Genomic DNA, 20,097 nt, shown 5'->3' with positions numbered 1-20,097 from the left:
TGTTATTTTGTGTCAAGTTTTTTCTCACAAATATGATGATTACAGATGCGCTCTAGGTGTGAATTAGTAGTATCGAGTCATGCTGGTTATAAAAATATGTGTTTTTCACCGTAGATGAGTACTCAGGATCTACCTTTCCTACGTCATCATCAGCTGAAAAAGATGACATCGAGGATGCCATTGAAAACTGTGAGGTGCAGGTAGGTAAAACCAAGTATTTTGAATTAGTCTGAATTGGTAAATTGTGTTATACGGTAAGGTAAAGAAAACTTATCTAAAGGGAGAGTCCTGTAGAGGCAGTTTGTATTATAGTCCAAAGTAAAGCTGGATACCATCTTCTTACGGTGGGGTAAAACCCTTGTCACTGTGTTGGATACTTGCTGTTATACTGATTTGTTTCCAGTTTGTTTGCTTAAATTTTGACCTGTGTTTTTCCTTTTGTGTAGGGCTGAGAAACAGGTCAGTCAAATGCATTTTTTTTCCCCTATGCAAAACGCACGTTCAAGTGACGTGGGAGATTTGTCTAAACTATGCTGATCTGTGTGATTAAACGTGCCTGGTCTTCCTCTTTGTAAGAGAAAGATTGAAGAAAAAACCTTGACATTTGGTGACCTTTCTGATGCTTTCCCTGCGTCTGTAAAATACGTGCTGGTTTGTCCGTGTTACTAAGTGTTTGAAAAGGCGTTTTTTCAGGGGCCACTCTAAAAGGGAATAAGGCAGGCATCCTGTTTGTGTTGGGCATACAGGACAGGGCTGGATAGAGGGGTCTAGAGTCTTCTGTAACAGCTCGAGGGACAGTGGAGCAGATTATTTCCACCCCACGCGTCGGCATCGTGAAAGAGGGGCGTGCTTAATTTGAGCAGGCAGAGCACAGAACTTGAGCCTGTTGGAAGGCAGGAGTAGTTGGGCGATGCAGGTGGGAATGGAGAGGCTGAGACAGATGGTGGCTGGCTGAGGTGCTCCTTCCCCGTTGAGAAAGGACGAAATTTTGCCGAAAGAGAAAAGGGCCCGAGTAACGGGAAAAGAGAGCAAGGAGTTGGATGGTCGTAGCCCATTGGGACACCAAGGCTGCAGGCCCTATTTAGAAGGGGCCACAAGTTAAGGAGGCCTGTGGAGAGGGAACATGTTGGGAGGAGTGTGACACGTAAGAGGAGCAGTCAGAACTGTTGAGGAACAGAGCACGGGGTCAGCGATGTGAGGAGACTGGGTTGCAAGCTTGGGTTGCCGATTTTTGGGATAAGGGAAGGAATGGGCAGGTTTCCCTAATAAATGCTGTTGTTTGGAGCTTGGAATGGAACTTGGTATCTCTGAGTCTTGGGTGAAGAAACAGTCCTAGCTTAGCCAGTTCTCCTTGTGGTGGACAGTAAAAACTTGTCATGTTCATTCGCATTGTGTTAGCAGAGCTGGCTAATACAACGTGAATGACCGTGAGGGGAGTGTAAAATGCCAGGCGGATGATGGAGGAAGGAGCCTGGGAAAATGTAGGCAGTTGTAATGAAGAATGGTATTAAAGCAATAAAAGGTGAAGAAATAAATTGCTTTGTGACAAATGCCACCACTTGCAGAAAGCAGGCAGGCTAAAAGGTAAAAGCAACCCTAGTGTCCAGATGAATCTGATCCGAGCAGAACTGTTGTGTCTCAAGTAAGACCTTCTGTTTTTAAGAAAATGATGATCCAGTGAACCTTTAACTTAGTATTCCTTGATTTTTATGATAAAAATTGCTTTCAAAACGTCTTCTTTCTCTTATTTCGGTTACACGATAGGATGAGTTTGCAACAGAAACTGCCTAGGTTGACTATAACTTCCTTTTTCTTGGTGATCTCTCTTGTCTGTACCGGTTTACTTAAGGATAAACACATTTTAGAAACTACCCACTTGATAGAAAAAGCAGCACGTGAAAACCAAGACTGACAAAGCAGAAATTTCACATCAGGAAGCCCTAGCAGAAAATGAGGACTCACACAGTGCTGACAAGCGGTTAAGCCCAAAACCTTGGGAAGAAAGCTATGAAAGAATGTGGGTTGAAAAAGAGAAAAGGGAATTGAAAACAAATGTTCAAAACATTACAGCAGAGCTGAAGCAGCTGTTTGGTGAAATTAATGAAACTGGGAGAACTACTTCCGCTGTGGAAGAAGTGTCAGAAGATGGCTTGAGTGAAGAATTGACGTAGCTTAAAAACAAGTATTTTGGATGACGTTAATATTCTTCCTAAAATAAGACGTGTTTCTACAAGTGCTGAAAATGCACTTGTTATAACAGAAAGTAAGCTTGGGAGAGCCTCTGCATTTAATGATGATGTTCCCAAGGAGTGCCTTATTGACAGTAACAAAATAAGAGAAAGAGAAATTGTCAGTCTTTTTGCAAATGCTCAGCAATCGTGTGGCATGCTGAAAAGGAACCTTGATGAAGAACTGAAACGAGGTATGGAAAGATTTAAGAGTAAGGTAGGAATGCTGCAAGTAGTATTCCTGGCTTTGGAGCAAGAGAAGGTACAGCTGCAAAAAGAGGTAGAAGTTCACCTGCTACTCCTTATTCTGTAGTCTTTCTCCATATGAAAGGTCCTGTTCACTTTAGCTATTCCTCATTAAGGGAAGATGCTTTGTGCAGCTTGTGTTTTCTTCTAATGGAAATATATTAATTAGGAATAAAGAGAGCAGTGGAGACTTTATCCTTTTCCCCATTATGTAATTCGAAGGTTTTTGGAAAACACAGAATGCATTATAGTTCCAGTTTAACAATAAGTGGCACTCGGTTCCGGTGTAAGTAGTTACCACTGCATTGCCATAAAAAGAAATGCACACAATTACATCTGTTCTGATTCTGAATCAAAGAATGAGAATGGCTTCTGCACAGGGTCTTGACTAATCTGTTCATTTGCTGTGATTTCTGCATGGTGTGTCTTCATTGCCCTTCACTAGAATTCCCGCTTGCTGTGAAACCATCCCTGCTTGTGGGTTTGGGATCTTCCCCCCGCCCCCCTCCCCTCCCCTCCCCTTCCCTTAAGGAAGCAGTAGCGCAGCACAGTTCCACTTGCTTCTTCCTGTGCTTTTACAGCTGGCATTGGACAGTCCTTCTAACTCTGTCCGGACAATCTGGAACTCTTTGGGTTTTTTGTTGTTGATGTTTTAAGATGCACTGTTGTTTTCTTTCTAAAGGCTATGTTTTTGTTATCTTTTTTAATCACGAGGGGTTTCAAAGTTCTTCCAATGACTTCACATGTGGTAGTGCGATCTTGTGGAAATGCTTCTCTATATGAATTCCCTCATTTTTTTCATGACGTGATTTCAGAGGTCAACTCTGAATGATTTGATCTTCGATATGATGTTTCTCTTTTCTAGGAATACTGAGAAATGTGTGGCGCTTAACTTTCTTTTTGTAGGTTGTCTTGGTTTGAAAAGACAGGTGTCTGTGGAGGAAGGCAGGAGCCTCCCTTGAAATGGAGAGTGCAACCCCCTTCCCTCCAAACTATTATAATTTTGAAATTAACGGGCCTTCAGGCAAAGATATGGGGAATAGGAATAACAGTTCTTTACTAATATATATATGTATATAACACAAGGCAGGGAAAAACAAACAACCCACTGGTTTACACTGACAAGAGTCAGGAATACAACCTGACACCCTGTTAGGGTGGCAGTAGCAGTCCGATAAGATGCTGGCTGCAGTCCTCCTGAAGCGATGGATGTAGTTCTGTGGAAGCAGCAATCAGGTAAAAGAGTCTGGTCTTCCTCCGAAGGTCCAGTGGTCGGCAGGTAGCTCTTGTCCTCTGGAACTCCAGTGGGGGGAAAAGCTCCTCTGGGAATCCAGTGGAAGAAAGGCGGCTAGGGTGTTCAAAATCTCCGTTTTTATTTGGCATGGACTGCTTGGCTCCTTCCCCCCCCTCCCCGGGCGGAGCATCTCACAATGGGATGGGGAGTCGTGAGGCAGTTCCTTGATGGGCCATTAACAGGAGATAGCCCAGGAGCGAGTTACCGATGGGTCAGGCGATAAGGCATTGTTGTGCCCATTGACAGGAGATAGTCCAGAGGGGGGAGGCAGGGAGCACCGCCCCACCTGGTCTCAACAGCTCCCGAAGATGGTAATAGAATATATTTTTTTCTTTTGGCACATTTTACACTGTAACCCAGGACATAATCCACCCCTTATTCTATTACCATCTGCACCATACCCAACCCAATGCCCCCTTACAGATACATATATACATATATACACAATGAAACCTTACACAGAGTTCTCACTTAAAATTAGGTCTCCTTGTGGTACACAACGGGTTTCCCCATTTTTCTGCATTACCCACCAAGTGTAACCAGGTCCTTGAGCAAAAACAACCCCACGGAGGGGTGTGCCTTTGCCTGATGTGGGATTAATCCAAACAGTCTTTCCTAACATACCTCTCGTGTGTACCACAGGGACTTTATCTCCGTCCACTGTGTGCAAGGGTCCAGACTGGGCGGGACCAGCTCGATTGATGGACCCTCGGGTATTGACCATCCAGGTGGCCTTTGCTAAGTTCAGTTCCCAATTTTTGAAAGTCCCCCCTCCAAGTGCTTTTAGGGTAGTCTTAAGTAGCCCATTGCACCGTTCAACTTTCCTGGCAGCTGGTGCATGATAAGGGATATGATATATCCATTCGATTCCGTGTTCTCTGGCCCAAGTGCTTATGAGGCTGTTCTTGAAATGTGTCCCGTTGTCTGACTCGATTCTCTCAGGGGTGCCATGTCTCCAAAGAACTTGCTTTTCCAGGCCCAAGATGGTGTTCCGGGCAGTAGCATGAGGCACAGGGTAGGTCTCCAGCCACCCAGTGGTTGCTTCCACCATGGTCAGCACGTAGCGCTTGCCTTGACGGGTTTGGGGAAGAGTGATGTAGTCAATTTGCCAGGCTTCCCCATACCTGTACTTCGACCATCGTCCACCGTACCACAGAGGCTTCACCCGCTTGGCCTGCTTGATTGCAGCGCAGGTCTCACAGTCTTGGATAACCTGGGAGATACTGTTCATGGTTAGATCCACCCCTCGGTCCCGTGCCCATTTATAAGTGGCCTCTCTGCCTTGATGGCCTGAGGCATCATGGGCCCATCGAGCTAAGAACAACTCTCCTTTATGTTGCCAATCTAAGTCTATCTGGGACACCTCTATTTTTGCAGCCTGATCTACCTGTTCGTTGTTACGATGTTCTTCATTAGCCCGACTCCTGGGGACATGAGCATCTACATGACGGACCCTCACAGGTAGCTTCTTTACCCGAGTGGCAATATCTTTCCACTCATCAGCAGCCCAAATTGGTTTTCCCCTACGCTGCCAGTTGGCCTTTTTCCACCTTTCCAGCCAGCCCCACAGAGCATTGGCTACCATCCATGAATCAGTATAAAGGTAGAGCTTTGGCCACTTCTCTCTTTCAGCAATGTCCAGGGCTAGTTGAACGGCTTTGAGTTCAGCAAGTTGACTTGATCCACCTTCTCCTTCAGTAGCTTGTGCGACCTGTCGTGTGGGGCTCCATACGGCTGCTTTCCACTTCCGGTTCATCCCTACGATGCGACAGGAACCGTCAGTGAAAAGAGCATATCGTGTTTCCTCTGCTGGTAGTTGGTTGTACGGTGGAGCTTCTTCAGCCCGCATCACTTGTTCCTGCTCCTCTTCGTCAGTGAGGCCAAAGTCTTCACCTTCCGGCCAGTTCGTAATTATCTCCAAAATCCCGGGGCGATTTGGGTTTCCAATACGGGCGCGCTGTGTGATGAGGGCAATCCATTTGCTCCATGTGGCGTCAGTGGCGTGGTGGGTGGAGGGAACCTTTCCTTTAAACATCCACCCCAGCACCGGTAGTCGGGGTGCCAGGAGGAGTTGTGCTTCGGTGCCAATCACTTCCGAGGCAGCTTGGACTCCTTCATAGGCTGCTAGGATTTCCTTCTCTGTGGGAGTGTAGTTGGCCTCAGACCCTCTATAACTTCGACTCCAGAATCCCAGTGGTCGACCACGAGTCTCTCCAGGCACCTTCTGCCAAAGGCTCCAGGACAAACCATTGTTCCCGGCCGCAGAGTAGAGCACGTTCCTCACCTCTGGTCCCGTCCTGACTGGGCCAAGGGCTAGCGCATGAGCGATCTCCCGCTTGATTTGGGCAAAAGCTTGTTGCTGTTCAGGGCCCCAGTGGAAATCGTTCTTCTTGCGGGTAACCAGGTACAGAGGGCTCACGATCTGGCTGTACTCAGGAATGTGCATTCTCCAAAAACCTATGGCGCCTAGGAAAGCCTGTGTTTCCTTCTTGCTGGTTGGTGGAGACATCGCAGTGATCTTATTGATGACCTCGGTGGGGATCTGACGCCGTCCGTCTTGCCACTTTACCCCCAGGAACTGGATCTCTCGGGCAGGTCCCTTGACTTTGCTCTTCTTGATGGCAAAACCAGCTTCCAGGAGAATCTGGATGATCTTCTCTCCTTTCCCAAATACTTCCTTTGCCGTGTTCCCCCACACAATGATGTCATCGATGTACTGCAGATGTTCCGGAGCTTCACCCTTTTCCAGTGCAGCCTGGATCAGTCCATGGCAGATGGTGGGACTGTGCTTCCACCCCTGGGGCAGTCGGTTCCAGGTGTACTGTACGCCCCTCCAGGTGAAGGCAAATTGAGGCCTGCATTCTGCTGCCAGAGGAATGGAGAAAAAAGCATTGGCAATGTCAATAGTGGCATACCACTTTGCTGCCTTGGACTCCAGCTCGTACTGGAGTTCCAGCATGTCCGGCACGGCAGCGTTCAACGGTGGAGTCACTTCATTCAAGCCACGATAGTCCACAGTCAATCTCCATTCTCCGTCAGACTTGCGCACAGGCCAAATGGGGCTGTTGAAGGGTGAGTGGGTCTTGCTGACCACCCCTTGACTCTCCAGCTCGCGGATCATTTTGTGGATGGGGATCACGGCATCTCGATTCGTCCGATACTGCCGGCGGTGCACTGTCGAGGTGGCAATTGGCACTTGTTGCTCTTCCACCTTCAAGAGTCCTACTGCAGATGGGTTTTCTGATAGTCCGGGCAAGGTGTTCAATTGCCTAATGCCCTCTGCCTCCACAGCAGCTATCCCAAATGCCCACCTGAGACCTTTTGGGTCCTTGTAATAGCCGTTCCGGAGGAAGTCTATGCCCAGAATACACGGGGCCTCTGGGCCAGTCACAATCGGATGTTTCTGCCACTCCTTCCCAGTAAGGCTCACCTCGGCTTCCAACAGAGTCAATTGCTGCGATCCCCCCGTTACCCCGGCAATGGAAACAGGTTCTGCCCCCACATGTCCCGATGGCATTAGGGTACACTGCGCACCGGTATCAACTAACGCTTTGTATTTTTGTGGCTCTGACGTGCCAGGCCATCGGATCCACACCGTCCAAAATATCCGGTTTTCCCGTGCCTCTCCCTGGCTAGAGGCAGGGCCCCTCTAGCACTGGTTGCCATTTCCTTCCTGGACATACATACTAGAGGTTCCTTCAAGGGGATCTGTCAGATCATCCTCCCTTCTGTAATATCTGGCAGCTCGGTCCTGGGAGGTTGAGGCTACCTTCACTTTAGTGTTACTCCCCCGGTTAGTGGTTCCCTCCTTGAGTTGACGCACCCGTGCTGCCAGGACAGAAGTGGGTTTCCCATCCCACCTTCCCATGTCTTCCCCATGGTCGCGCAGGAAGTACCATAGCTCAGCTCGTGGGGTGTACCCTCTCCCTCTAGCTGGGGGACGTTGGGCTCCGACTTTGGGGCCTGTGACTTGTACCGGTGCCAAATGGGAACTGCTCCTCCTCACCTCCTCCTTTATTTCCCTCATCTCCTCTTGTAGGCTCTTAATCACAGCAGAAACGTTAGCCTGCATTGGGCCATTGATCATGCTTTCAAAATTTCTAAGCTTGCTCATGACAGAACCCACTGTCTCTCGGTCGTTATCTGCATTAATCATTGCAATGAAGGTGGAGTATTCAGATGGCCCTAGATTTGCCAGATTCCACAACATTTGCCCTGTGCACCTGACTTTGTCAGGGTCATTACCATGCTGTCCATCCCTCCCAAAGAGTACCTCCAATACTGCCACTTCTCTCAGCTGCTGGATCCCTTCCTCAAGGGTCTTCCAGCGCATTCTATGATGGTGCTCCTGCATTCTCTCTCTGTGGACAAACCTCTCTCTCACACTCATTAAAAGCCGCTCCCAGAGGGAAAGGGTCCCTGGCTCCCTTACAAATACCAGATTGACACCTGAGTCCTGAGTCAAGGGTCCCAAATTCCTTGCCTCACTGCCATCCAGTTGCACACCCGTACCCATAAGATCCCAGACCCGAAGTAACCAGGTTGTAAAAGCCTCACGCCCCCGCCGTACGATGTCTTTGTGCAGATTACGGAGACTGTCATACGTCAGGGACTCGGTGATTATCTCAACCACTGGCTCGCCTGCAGGTTCTGAGGGCCCTCCTTTCTTAACTGAGTGGTCTGATTTCATCTTAGATTTCCTCGTTTCCACAGGGGCGACTGCTGCTGGCTCTGACTGCCCTTGCGTTTCAGCTGGAACCTGGACGGTTGTAACGTCTGTGGGTTCTACTGCTGCACCATTAGACTCTCCCTCTTCAAGGCAGGAGGAGGGATTCCCAGCAGCTGAGAGAATGCACTCCTTCAGCATCTGGCCCATCTCACGTATCTCCTTCACCCAATCCGAGTGGTTCATTTCTGATGTGAGCTGTGAGGCAGGGTCAGATTCTGGAGCAGCATTCCTAGTCAGGGTAGTTATCCAAGCCAATCTCCCCTGATCTCTGAATACTGAATAAAACAGGATTATCAGCAACACCAGCCACTGTATGATATCATTAGCACTTAGGAAAGCTCTGAATCCTTCGAAAACTGGTGGAGTAGACCCAAAGAGCTGGGTTAGGGGTTGGGAGAAAGTTTCTCCCGGTGTCATTTCCTCACAGTAGGTACCATTATTAAAGTAACCCCAAAAGCATACATTTAGTGTTTGATAGCTCCGAATCCATGTGCCCGCCTTCCAGAGGAAGTTAATAAGCCATGAATTCCTCACCTTATTAATCCATAAAACAAACTGGATAACAGTCACGGTAGCCTTAGTTATAGGACCCATGTTTAGATAAGGGCCTGCAAATGGGAGAAATACAGCCACCACCACATGCCACACGAACCGGGATAAGCTAGCCCACATGATGCCACTTAACAAGGAATCTATATCCAACGCACAAGAACCGTTACTCCTTTTATCTCTCGATGCCCTCGGGCCCCACGTTGGGCGCCAAAATCTGTCTTGGTTTGAAAAGACAGGTGTCTGTGGAGGAAGGCAGGAGCCTCCCTTGAAATGGAGAGTGCAACCCCCTTCCCTCCAAACTATTATAATTTTGAAATTAACGGGCCTTCAGGCAAAGATATGGGGAATAGGAATAACAGTTCTTTACTAATATATATATGTATATAACACAAGGCAGGGAAAAAAAAACAACCCACTGGTTTACACTGACAAGAGTCAGGAATACAACCTGACACCCTGTTAGGGTGGCAGTAGCAGTCCGATAAGATGCTGGCTGCAGTCCTCCTGAAGTGATGGGTGTAGTTCTGTGGAAGCAGCAATCAGGTAAAAGAGTCTGGTCTTCCTCCGAAGGTCCAGTGGTCGGCAGGTAGCTCTTGTCCTCTGGAACTCCAGTGGGGGGAAAAGCTCCTCTGGGAATCCAGTGGAAGAAAGGCGGCTAGGGTGTTCAAAATCTCCGTTTTTATTTGGCATGGACTGCTTGGCTCCTTCCCCCCCCCTCCCCGGGCGGAGCATCTCACAATGGGATGGGGAGTCATGAGGCAGTTCCTTGATGGGCCATTAACAGGAGATAGCCCAGGAGCGAGTTACCGATGGGTCAGGCGATAAGGCATTGTTGTGCCCATTGACAGGAGATAGTCCAGAGGGGGGAGGCAGGGAGCACCGCCCCACCTGGTCTCAACAGCTCCCGAAGATGGTAATAGAATATATTTTTTTCTTTTGGCACATTTTACACTGTAACCCAGGACATAGGTCGAGAAGGAAAAAAGTGAACAAAGATGTTTCAAAACGCAGGCGGTAGCAAAACAGGAAGATCTTGATAAATTAAATAGACCGTCAGGCAACGTTACTAATCAGCAAGTGAAACAAAAGCCTACTGGGAGGGAGGATGACTGCTTGAAAATGGAGACCGAAAACTCTCTAGCAGAAAAAGACAAAAAGAGCTTTTCGTCTGAGGAGAGATCAAAATTGATTCAATTGCCGATGAAAGGGTAAGCTAAGGAAATAATCTCAAATTCTTGTTTGTAGTACTATGTAAATCTCTTTTAGGTTTTCTAATATTGTAGTAGTTGGAGTAGTTTCCCCAGTGCTGAAAACCATCCTGAGTAGTCCACTGCTTCTCAAACATTTAAGAGAAATAGGTTTTTTTAGAAAAAACTAAGCTTATAATGGAGGTTCAAATTCATTGCCTGCTTTAAAAAAGAAGGGGGGGAGGGGGGGGGGAAAGAAGAGGGAAACCAAATCCCTGTGGATTTCCTTGTCCATACCCAGGAAATACACTTCTTCAAAATCAGACTTGAAGACCGGAGAAAACCAGGTATTTTTGTAGGAAATGGCCATCCAGAAAAGAACTTGCAGTTCACTTTGCTTCCTCCCTTTTCTAGGTGATTTTAGTGATCACCATGCAGTTGGTGTTTCCATTAAGTTCAGATCCTCTTTGTCAGGAAAAGGGGAAATCTCAAAACCAATCTCAAAAGCTTGAGGAAGCCACAGATATTTTCCTGTCCCTCGAAGCAGGAGATTTTTTCCTGTCTGTCCTTCAGGAGAGTCTCTGCTCTAAAGAATTCCTCTAATGGGGGTATTAGATGTGTTCCAGCTTACCAGAATCCACCTCCGATTCCACATCCTCCCCTGATTCCTAGGGGAAAGTTTTTTTAAATACTTGGCCATCTTCCAGGATCTTTCGAGTCAAGTCTGTGTTTTGTAATACATATTTTTAATCTCAGTCAGTTTTGGACGTCACATATATAAAGCATGTCTGTTTCACAGAAATATTTATGTAAAGCTACTCAATTGGGGTTTTTTGTGGTGTTTTTTCTTTTCTTTCTGTTCAATGTAGTAAATTTGCCCTGAATGCCAAAGTTGCAAAGAAAACTAAAAGACAGACTTCAGAGCAGAAGGCTAATCAGCAGATGAGCTCTTCCAGTGGGAATAATTTTCAAGTACTGGATGACAGCACTTTCAGTGAAACATCTCAAGATGAAGGAAGGTACTGGCTAGAAGGAATGTTATAAATAAAACTTGTCTCATGACAAAGATGGACCTGAAAGCTAAAGATAAGTTTTGTAAACCAGTTGTGTACAACGATTCTTCTTCTTTCATGTGACAGTACTACCTGATGCCCTTTGTGTTCAACCACGCTTCCTTTTTGCTTGGAGTGCTTCGAACATACTGGCAAACTTAATTGTAAGGTCAGATGTGCACAAATTCTGAATTGCCTGATTGTGTGTGTGCACACATAGATATATATGTATTTTATATTTTTGAAAAAGGAGAGGAAGGACGTCCAAAAGGGCAAGTGAGAAACAGAAGGAATTGACACTGTACAAGCACTGTTCGGCAACAGACATAATAGGATACTTTTTTCAGTAGAGACGTTAGTATACATCTAACAAAATTCTTATAACAAATTTTAGTGGAAATCAATTCTGAAATTAAGTTTTCAGAGCAACTTTAGATATTCTTCGTAATGCAGTACTTGCATTCCGGTACTGAAATGTATTTCTGTTTTCCAGACCTGCAGCAAAAACATGGAGTGAAAAGAACAAGATACTGTAAAATTAGTTTCTTGATAAATAGTTTGTATCAGCTTTTAATCACTTAGATGGGAACAGCGTTTATGTAGTGATCAACCAGCTGCACAAATTGCTGCTAGTATGCAGCTTTATCATATTTGAGCCCAGTCTGTGGGCTGTGAATGACAGAATGATTCATTCATGCCTTTGTAACGATCTGTAATACTATATGGTCATATACAGAAAGTACTGTATTGTTTGTAGGTCAGTATACAGATGGATGTCACTGATGACCTTGACTCAACTCAGTCATCTGACACAACTTCAGAGGATGCTGAATTACCAACTTCGACCTACAAAGAGGCTATGTTGCTATTAGAACAGCTTAGTGGGGATCATACAGGTAAGTTACCAAGTCACTTTGTCTTCAGCTGTTACGAGTACCTCTTTTAGAACACGATTTCTTTGTATGCACTCCTAGGTATTGTAGGTTTCTATTTTGATCTAGCGTTCCTTTCTGATCAGAGAGCCCCCTCAGGATGTGAAATTCATCTCGCCTAACCTTAGATGTCTGTCTGTATTGTCAGCAAACATGCCTTGCTTTGTCATTGGTTCTCTGTCTAGTCAGAGCTGGAGAAGCAGCTTCTCGCAAAGTACAGTTCCGCTCCTTCAAAGCCGGTCATCAAAAGCTAGTTAAGATAGATCTTCTTTTTCTTCTTTGTATCCCCCCAATAGGTAATGACAAAGAGTGTGGCAAAACAACAGCTTTGCTTAAAATACCTATAATCAACTGTCATCAGATGCTTACATCTAGGCACAAAGCATTACATAAGCATAAGCATCGCTTACTCTCCCTATTAAACTATGCTAAAATTGCCTTAGGCACATGTAGTTTAACCTGGGCTAAAGGCCAAACTCCCACCCAGCTGTTCTCTCACTTCCCCTCCTCAACACGACAAGGAAGGATGAAAAAGCTCAAGGATCAATATAAAGACAGGGCTGTCGCTTACCAGTTACTGTCACAGGCAAACCAGACTCCACTGGGGGAAACTTAATTTGTTACCGATTAATACAGATTTAGATAGCGAGAAACAAAGACAAAATCAAAAGAACACCTCCCCGCTGCCCCCATCTGGGGCTCAGCTTCACTCACGACTCCTCTACCCCTTCCCAAGCAGTGCAGGCATGAGGGGGTCTGCAGTCAGGACATACCGGTTTCCCTCTTGCCGCTCCTTTTTCCTCACACCTTTCCCTGCTCCAGCGTGAGTCCTTCTGAGGACTGCAGTCCTTCAGCAAAAATCTGCTCCAGCCTGGGCTCTCCATGGGCCACAGGTGCTTCAGGAAATAGCCACCTGCTCTGGCATGGAGTCCTCCACAGCACTGCGTTGTGGATATTTGTTCCGGCATGGCTCTCTCCAGGGGCTGCAGGGGAATCTGGGCTCTAGCCCCTGGAGGACCTCCGCCCCCTCCTTCTTCACTAACCATGGTGTTCACAAGGCTGTTTCTCACACTCTACCAAAACCTTGCCACCTATACTCAATACAGCAAAGTGTTGAATAATTAATACGCTGCAGAGAGTTTGTGCGTATCTGCAGCTTTGTGTCTTTTCTATCTCAAAACAGGTTCTGCTATTTTGTTGAAAATTCAAAACATGCTTCTTGAATATGAACAAATAATAGCACGTGAAAAAAATTGGTATGCAGCTCTCTGGAGAGAAGTAAGGAAATTGGAAAGTGAAAAGGAGGAGTCACAATTAATAGTGGAAGAGACTCAAGATCTGAAATCCATCTTGTCTCACCAAGAAGTGGAATGGAAAAGTGATATCCAAAGCCTTAAGTATGTAACCTTGCATTCTGATAATGTACGTTAGTTACCCTGTGAGTGTTCATGCTGCAGAAGATGCTGATGGTAGCGGTGACAGGACGGGAAGTTTCTAGACTTTTGGGTTGGGTTATTGGAATACCATTGGCAAGCTGTGCTATAAAGGACTGCTGTCAAAGGGCGGGGCGGGGGGGGAATGCCTGGGTATTAGCTCCATGTAAAATCTTCTAGATATTGTTTTAGCTTGTCTTTTTCTCTTTAGTAGCAAGAGAAGTGAACAAAGAGTAGGTGTGGGAAAATGAGACTTACAAGGGTTTATAAGATTTGTATTTTGTGGATTTTTGTCTTTGAAGCTTCTGTTGCTGTATAATACAATGAATTCTGGTAAGTCCACAGAATGCAACTCAAAACAGAGCTTAGAGCATTTGTTAGTTTGTCTATCTGAAAGTAAAATTCAGGATTGCCTCTTTGCCCATACTCCTGAGCTAGACCTGGATGATGTGAGGTTTTTAGTCACTGTTGGCATCACCTCAGACAAGAGTGGCCAGCAGGCACCATATGAAATTCAGGAAGAATAAATGCAAAGCCCTGCACTTGGGAAGGGAAGTCCTCTTGTGATGATGTACCCTGGGATGGCCTGGCTGGGGGGCTTGCTGAGAAGGCCCTGGCGGTCTGGGCAGAGAGCAAGCTCCACGTGAGCTGCCTGCTGAGAAGACCAACAGCATTCTGGGCTGCAATAAGAGCGGCAGAGCCAGGAGACCGAGGGGAGGGATTGTCCACCCCTACTCAGCACTTGCTGAACTGTGTCTAGAGCACTGGGTCCAGTTTTTGGTCGCCCAGTACAAAAGAGATTTTAATGGATAACATGTGAGTTCAGCAGAGAGCTACCAAGATGGTCAGGGAGCAGAATCACCAGCCCCGTGAGGGAAGACTGAGGGAACTGAGCTCTAGGCAATTCCTGATCCACCGAGTGCTCAATCCATCAAATCCATGTCTCTCCAGTTGAGAGTCAAGGATGTCATGCGGGACAGTGCTGAATGCTAAGAATTATAGAAATGTGCAGACTACTGTGCATTTACCTGTGTAAACGTACCTACAAATAAATCATCAATCACTCAGCGGCTTATTTCCCTGTCTTGTGCAACTGATACCATGGTTAATGGAATGAAGTTAGAATTCTATAAAGGGTAAAAATTACAGTAAAAATATGAACTCTGAAAACATTTATGAACATTTCTGTGGTTTGTCCTTGCAAGTTCATAATGTGGAATATCTGATTTTTATAGCGGTGCTTTATTTTCTCAAATATTCTGTTAAATCCTAGATTTACTTTGAAGCGGGAAGAGGAAAAGAGGCTCAGAGTGGAAATGCTGTATGAGAAAGCAAGAGAAAAACTAAGAAGGAAAGAAGATGCGTATTGTAAAGAGCTAGAGGAGAAACAGCAACTTGAGTTACCCTCAAGGGTTTCCGAGATGGAGTTGTTAACACTGAGAAAGCTCAAAAACCAGGTATATTAAATAGTGAGTTAAAGGCTTGTATTCTTATTGGCTGATTCTTTTCAATGGCATCGTATTCCAGTATGCCTAAAGAAGGAGGTACTTTGTTCATGGAAGAAGCATTGGATAACTATTGCCAAATTTTGAGGATAGTTGAGAACAGTTGGTTCACCAGTGGGCTGGGGTTTTTGGTGGTCGGGTGGGTTTTTTTCTTTGCCAGATCAGGACAAGGCTACTGCATTCCAGGGGTGATGAAGTTGTACAGCTTAGAGAAAGGATCCGTGTTAAGAAGATACTTGACAACTGATAGAAGATGAAAGATGGCACAAGAAGGAAAATACCCTTTTTTAGCCCTGTTTCTTACCAGAGTTGTAACAGGGCTAAATTAACCTCCAAGGGAATGTTTTAAAGCATCCACATATGATAAAACACTGTTATTTTCAAAGCTTTATACTTGAGATTGTGGTGGGTTGACCCTGGCCAAAATGCCAGGTGCCCACCAAAGCCATTCTATCACTCCCCCTCCTTAACTGGACAGGAGAGAGGAGAGGAAAAAAAATAACAACAGGCTTGTGGGGTTGAGATAAGGACAGGGAGATCACTCAGCATTTACCGTCACGAGCAAACCAGACTCCATTCAAGAAAAAATGTAATTTATTGCCAATTAACTCACAGAGGAGTAATGAGAAATAAAACCAAATCTTAAAACACCTTCCCCCCACCCCCCTCCCTCACTCCTCCCTCCTCCCCCCTGCGGCACAGGGGGAAAACAGGAAATGGGGGTTGGGGTCAGTTCATCACACTGTTGTTTTCTGCTGCTCCTTCCTCCTCAGCGGGAGGATTCCTCACATGTTTCCTCTGCTCCAATGTAGGATCCTCCTCACGGGAGAAAGTCCTCCATGACTTCTCCAACGTGAGTCTTCCCACGGGTTCAGTCCTTCATGAACTGCTCCAACGTGGGTCTCCTTCATGGGTGCAGCTCTTCAGGAACCGACTGCTCCAACGTGAGCCCCCCTCACGGGGTCTCTGGCAGCAAACCTGCTCCAGCGTGGGCTTCTCTTTCTCCATGGGCCACAGGTCCGGCCAGGAGCCTGCTCCGGTGCAGGCTTCCCACAAGGTCACAGCTTCCTTCAGGTATCCACCTACTCCGACGTGGGGGCCCTCCACAGGGTGTAGGCAGTCATCTGCTCCACTGCCCATGGGCTGCAGGGGCACAGCCAGCTTCACCATGGTCTTCACCACAGGCCGCAGGGGAATCGCTGCTCCGGCGCCTGGAGCATCTCCTCCCCCTCCTTCTTCACTGACCTTGGTATCTGCAGGATGTTTCTCTCACATATCCACACTCCTCTCACTCGCTGCCATTACTGCTGCGCAACAACTTTTTCACTCTGTTAAATACGTTATCACAGAGGCGAAAAACGCTGTCGCTGATGGGCTCGGCCTTGGCCAGCAGCGGGTCCGTCTTAAAGCCGGCTGGCATTGGCTATACCTGACATAGGGGAAACTTCTAGCAGCTTCGTACAGAAGCCACCCCGTAAGCCTCCTGCTACCAAAACCTTGCCATGCAGACCCGTTACAGAGATATTTTAAATAGTTTCATTATTTGGTTGCTGGCTTAAAAAAAATAAAAAGGCGTTGTGTCTGTGGGATGTTCGTTTGCTCTCTAAGGGTATGTTACACTTGCGCTGTGTGCGTACATTGTACACGTGCACGGGTTCATACAGTAGCTTATGTATTACCTGAAATTTCACTCTCCTCTTTGAAGCCACGCTTCAGTATGTGAAATGTTAAAACGCCGTTTGATGCTGAAGTGGTTTTGTAGATTCATTTCCCAACTGGCTATTTATTCCTGTCCCCTGTCATTCAGGAATCCAACACTGAGAGAGAAAAGGACCTGTTGCACAAAAACCAGTTACTACAAGATGAGATTGCTATGCGCTAAGGCTAGAACTTGATCAAGTAAGACTTAGGCACCAGGAGGAAGAAGGAGAATATTTAGAGGAAAATGAAGCCTTGAAAGAAAAAATTGGAGATCTCAAAAAGGAACTTAAACTGAAAGAGGAAGCCTTAACACAAACAGTTTTTCAGTACAACGGACAGCTGAACTTACTAATGACGGAATCTGCGGTGCTGGCTTCCAAACTTGAGGAGATGAAAGAAAGCAAAGACAGACTAGGGACAGAAATGGAATCATTTCATTCCCGCCTGAACGTTGCTGTGCAAGAACTTGAACGTCACCAGTCATCGAAAACTGACGTTGAACGAACGTTTCAGAGAGAACGTGATGAACGGCTTCGCTTGCAAGACAAGCTCCATCACGACCTCTCTGATGTGCAAGAAACCAACAGATTGCTGAGTAACGCTGAAAGCAAAGCTAACAGTCTAGAAAATGAGCTTCACCGGTTGAAACAAACACTCAGGGAAAAACATTGCTCTTAGAAATGACACAAAAGGAATTCAGTCAAGCCCAGGCTCAGGCAAAGCAACGTGATCACGCTCGACAACTTGAGAAACATCAAGTAAGCAAATTTGTAATAAAGCAGGAATCCACGCAGGAGCGATTGGCCCAGCTCCAGAGCGAAAACCTTTTGCTTCGTCAGCAACTGGAAGATGTGCAGAACCAGGGGATCATCAAAGACAAAGCGGTGAGCGATGTGCAGGACCGGTTTAATGATATGTTCAACAAACTCAGAACTGATACTGAAAAGCAAGTTTGCGTAGGGGAAGAGAGAAACAAGCAATTAAATGCCAAGTGTACTGCTTTGAGAGAACAAGTCTTTAAATCTGAGATGGACAAAGTAGAAAGAGAGGTAGCGTATCCACTCAGAAAGAGCAATTTAAAGTTTTTCAATTCTGGAAATCATTTTGTGTATCTAAAACGTACTAGGTATAGGTTATATGCATGGGACCAAGTGATGCTGATTTGTTCTGGCTTGTCGTGTTTCTCTTGGCTTTGTGGAAGGTTTTGGCAAAAAGGGTGCTACTGCTCAGACCTGAGCAAAGAACAGAGAAAAGATATCCAAGTCTAAGCTTTGATCGAAAAAGGTGATTCTTCTGTAGAGCTTCTTTCATCTCTTTTCCTTAGTCCATTTTATGCCCTTTAGAATGGTTTTTGTATTTCATGGGGTTTACGTATGTATTGCACTGATGACACAAATAAGAGTGGTATAAAAGGAAGAACCATCCAATATGCAAGGGCTGAGAAATGAAGATGCAGGCAAGTGAAGTGACGGGGGATGGTTTCTAAGCTCCTACGGAGAAAAAAACCATCACTTCTCCATAAGTTGCTATCAAAACCGAAGGGTATTAGTAGTGTGCAGGTGTTAATTTATGTATGTGTTTTGGGGGTCTAAGGGGCCTGCCTGTTCCTCGTGAAGATCATTTCTGACGCTGACCTAAGCTTTCTCTTCTTCTAATGATCAAGTTCTCTACCAGTTCCAGGTAGAGCAATGATTTAAGAGTTGCCTTATGCATTTTCTCTGCTCTTCCTTTACTTTCTGGCAAATAAGTATTTAGACACGGGTAGAACGTTTGTCTCCCTTGATGACTGGAATTGAATAGTGATATAAAATTACATTTCCTTCTTCATAGCAAATCCAGACTCTTTGAGTGCGGTAAATACCCGCATGTGTCAGATAAGCACCTTATTCTTCACTTGCCAATAGCTGCAGTCAAATTATGGCTCTTACATCGCAACAGATTGCTTTGGGTTTGGGTAGAAAAAAATACATGACTGCGGTGTGTGCTTGTGTATTGTTCTGAAAAGAATAATACTCGAGCCTTTTTGATTTATTAGGAAACAAAAGTCTTCATGAAGAGCTGTTGATAGTTTGGAGCTGCTCAGCTGAGAAAGTGGAAGTCATTGTCTGTGCAGATGCCTGCTGGTGGCAGGCAAAATTTCATACCTTTGAGTTCAATCCAATGACAAGGCTAATTGTATAACCAAGTAGGTTAAAGTAAAGGCATCGTTCTTGTTCTTACAGCTTTTTTTCATGTGCATTTAACGGTTTCATTAGGGCATGGTCAGACAGCTGCAGCAGGAGCTTGCCAATGCTCTTCAAAAGCAATCTGTGTCAGAAGCCTCGCTTGAAGTTACCACGCGCTACCTCAGTGACCTGGAGGAAGAAAAGCTGCGCTTGCAAAAGGAATTGGAAAAGGTTAAAACTAAGGTACATAATGTTTGTAACTGTAGAAAGAAATCTAAGCGTGGCTGTTGAAAGTGGGAGTGAATGTTTTCGTAAAATCGTCGGAAAAAACCTCACCAGGATAGATTTAATGATGGGTGAGTGAATCTCACTGTTTTAGAAACTTGGTGTCCATGTCCTTGATGTGAGGACACTATGTCCTTACTTGGACAAAGGTTTATATTTCTGAAGGTGCTTTGTAAATAAAACTGATCTTTCTGTTGCTTCTGGGATTTGGTTTGGCCAAGTAGGTTCTCTCATTTCTGAAGAACAGTAGAAATACTGGACTGCTGCATTTGAGCTTTTTTATGCTGCCTCCACGTCTCTCCCACTCCCCCAGGTTGGTACCAAGTTGTCCATTCTGAGCGCTTCTGTAATGTACTCTGTCTATGCATATACATATATATATATATACACGCACACCCCCACACACCCCTTTCTTTTCCCCCTTCTTTGGCCCTGCTCTTGTTTGGCATCCTTAAGTGGCCATCTTGCAAGTGCACTGTAAGCTCTTTTCTGAGGCGGGGACTGCAGTGTCCTTACAGAAACTGAAGTCAGGGGCCTCGGAATTCTGAAATAGCCAAGGATGAAGTTTTTTCATGCCTGTTTTCATGGAGGAGCAAACAAGTGCGTAGAAAGAGTTTCACAAGTCACCAGAAGGCTCGGAGGGGCAGTGTCGGTGCTTAGAACTGTCCTGTAGGAAATCAGCAGAGGGATGGGAGAGGCCAGTATAAAAGATGATGAAGTAACACAGTTGGGGTTTGTTTGCTAGTAGAAGTGGGGTTGGAATGTCCTTGAAATGATTAGTTCTTTGG

At 45.7% G+C, this 20,097-nt stretch overlaps 1 protein-coding gene across 1 annotated transcript in view; it reads left to right on the top strand.

Moving 5' to 3' along the window:
• Positions 1-20,097, top strand: part of LOC147415081 (uncharacterized) — a 117,204-nt gene that overhangs the window by 19,808 nt on the left and 77,299 nt on the right. The window contains 14 exon segments of the mRNA XM_086468523.1: positions 115-200; positions 1,850-1,906; positions 1,908-2,144; positions 2,176-2,508; positions 10,019-10,225; positions 11,104-11,255; positions 11,782-11,820; positions 12,051-12,184; positions 13,404-13,617; positions 14,927-15,110; positions 16,966-17,034; positions 17,037-17,517; positions 17,520-17,908; positions 19,115-19,267. Coding sequence (XP_086324649.1) covers positions 115-200; positions 1,850-1,906; positions 1,908-2,144; positions 2,176-2,508; positions 10,019-10,225; positions 11,104-11,255; positions 11,782-11,820; positions 12,051-12,184; positions 13,404-13,617; positions 14,927-15,110; positions 16,966-17,034; positions 17,037-17,517; positions 17,520-17,908; positions 19,115-19,267 — 2,735 coding nt within the window.

This window comes from Leptosomus discolor, chromosome 7 (genome assembly GCF_034619465.1).
Source record: "Leptosomus discolor isolate bLepDis1 chromosome 7, bLepDis1.hap2, whole genome shotgun sequence".
NCBI classification, from domain to species: domain Eukaryota; kingdom Metazoa; phylum Chordata; class Aves; order Leptosomiformes; family Leptosomidae; genus Leptosomus; species Leptosomus discolor.
This window is presented reverse-complemented; position numbering and strand designations above follow the sequence as displayed.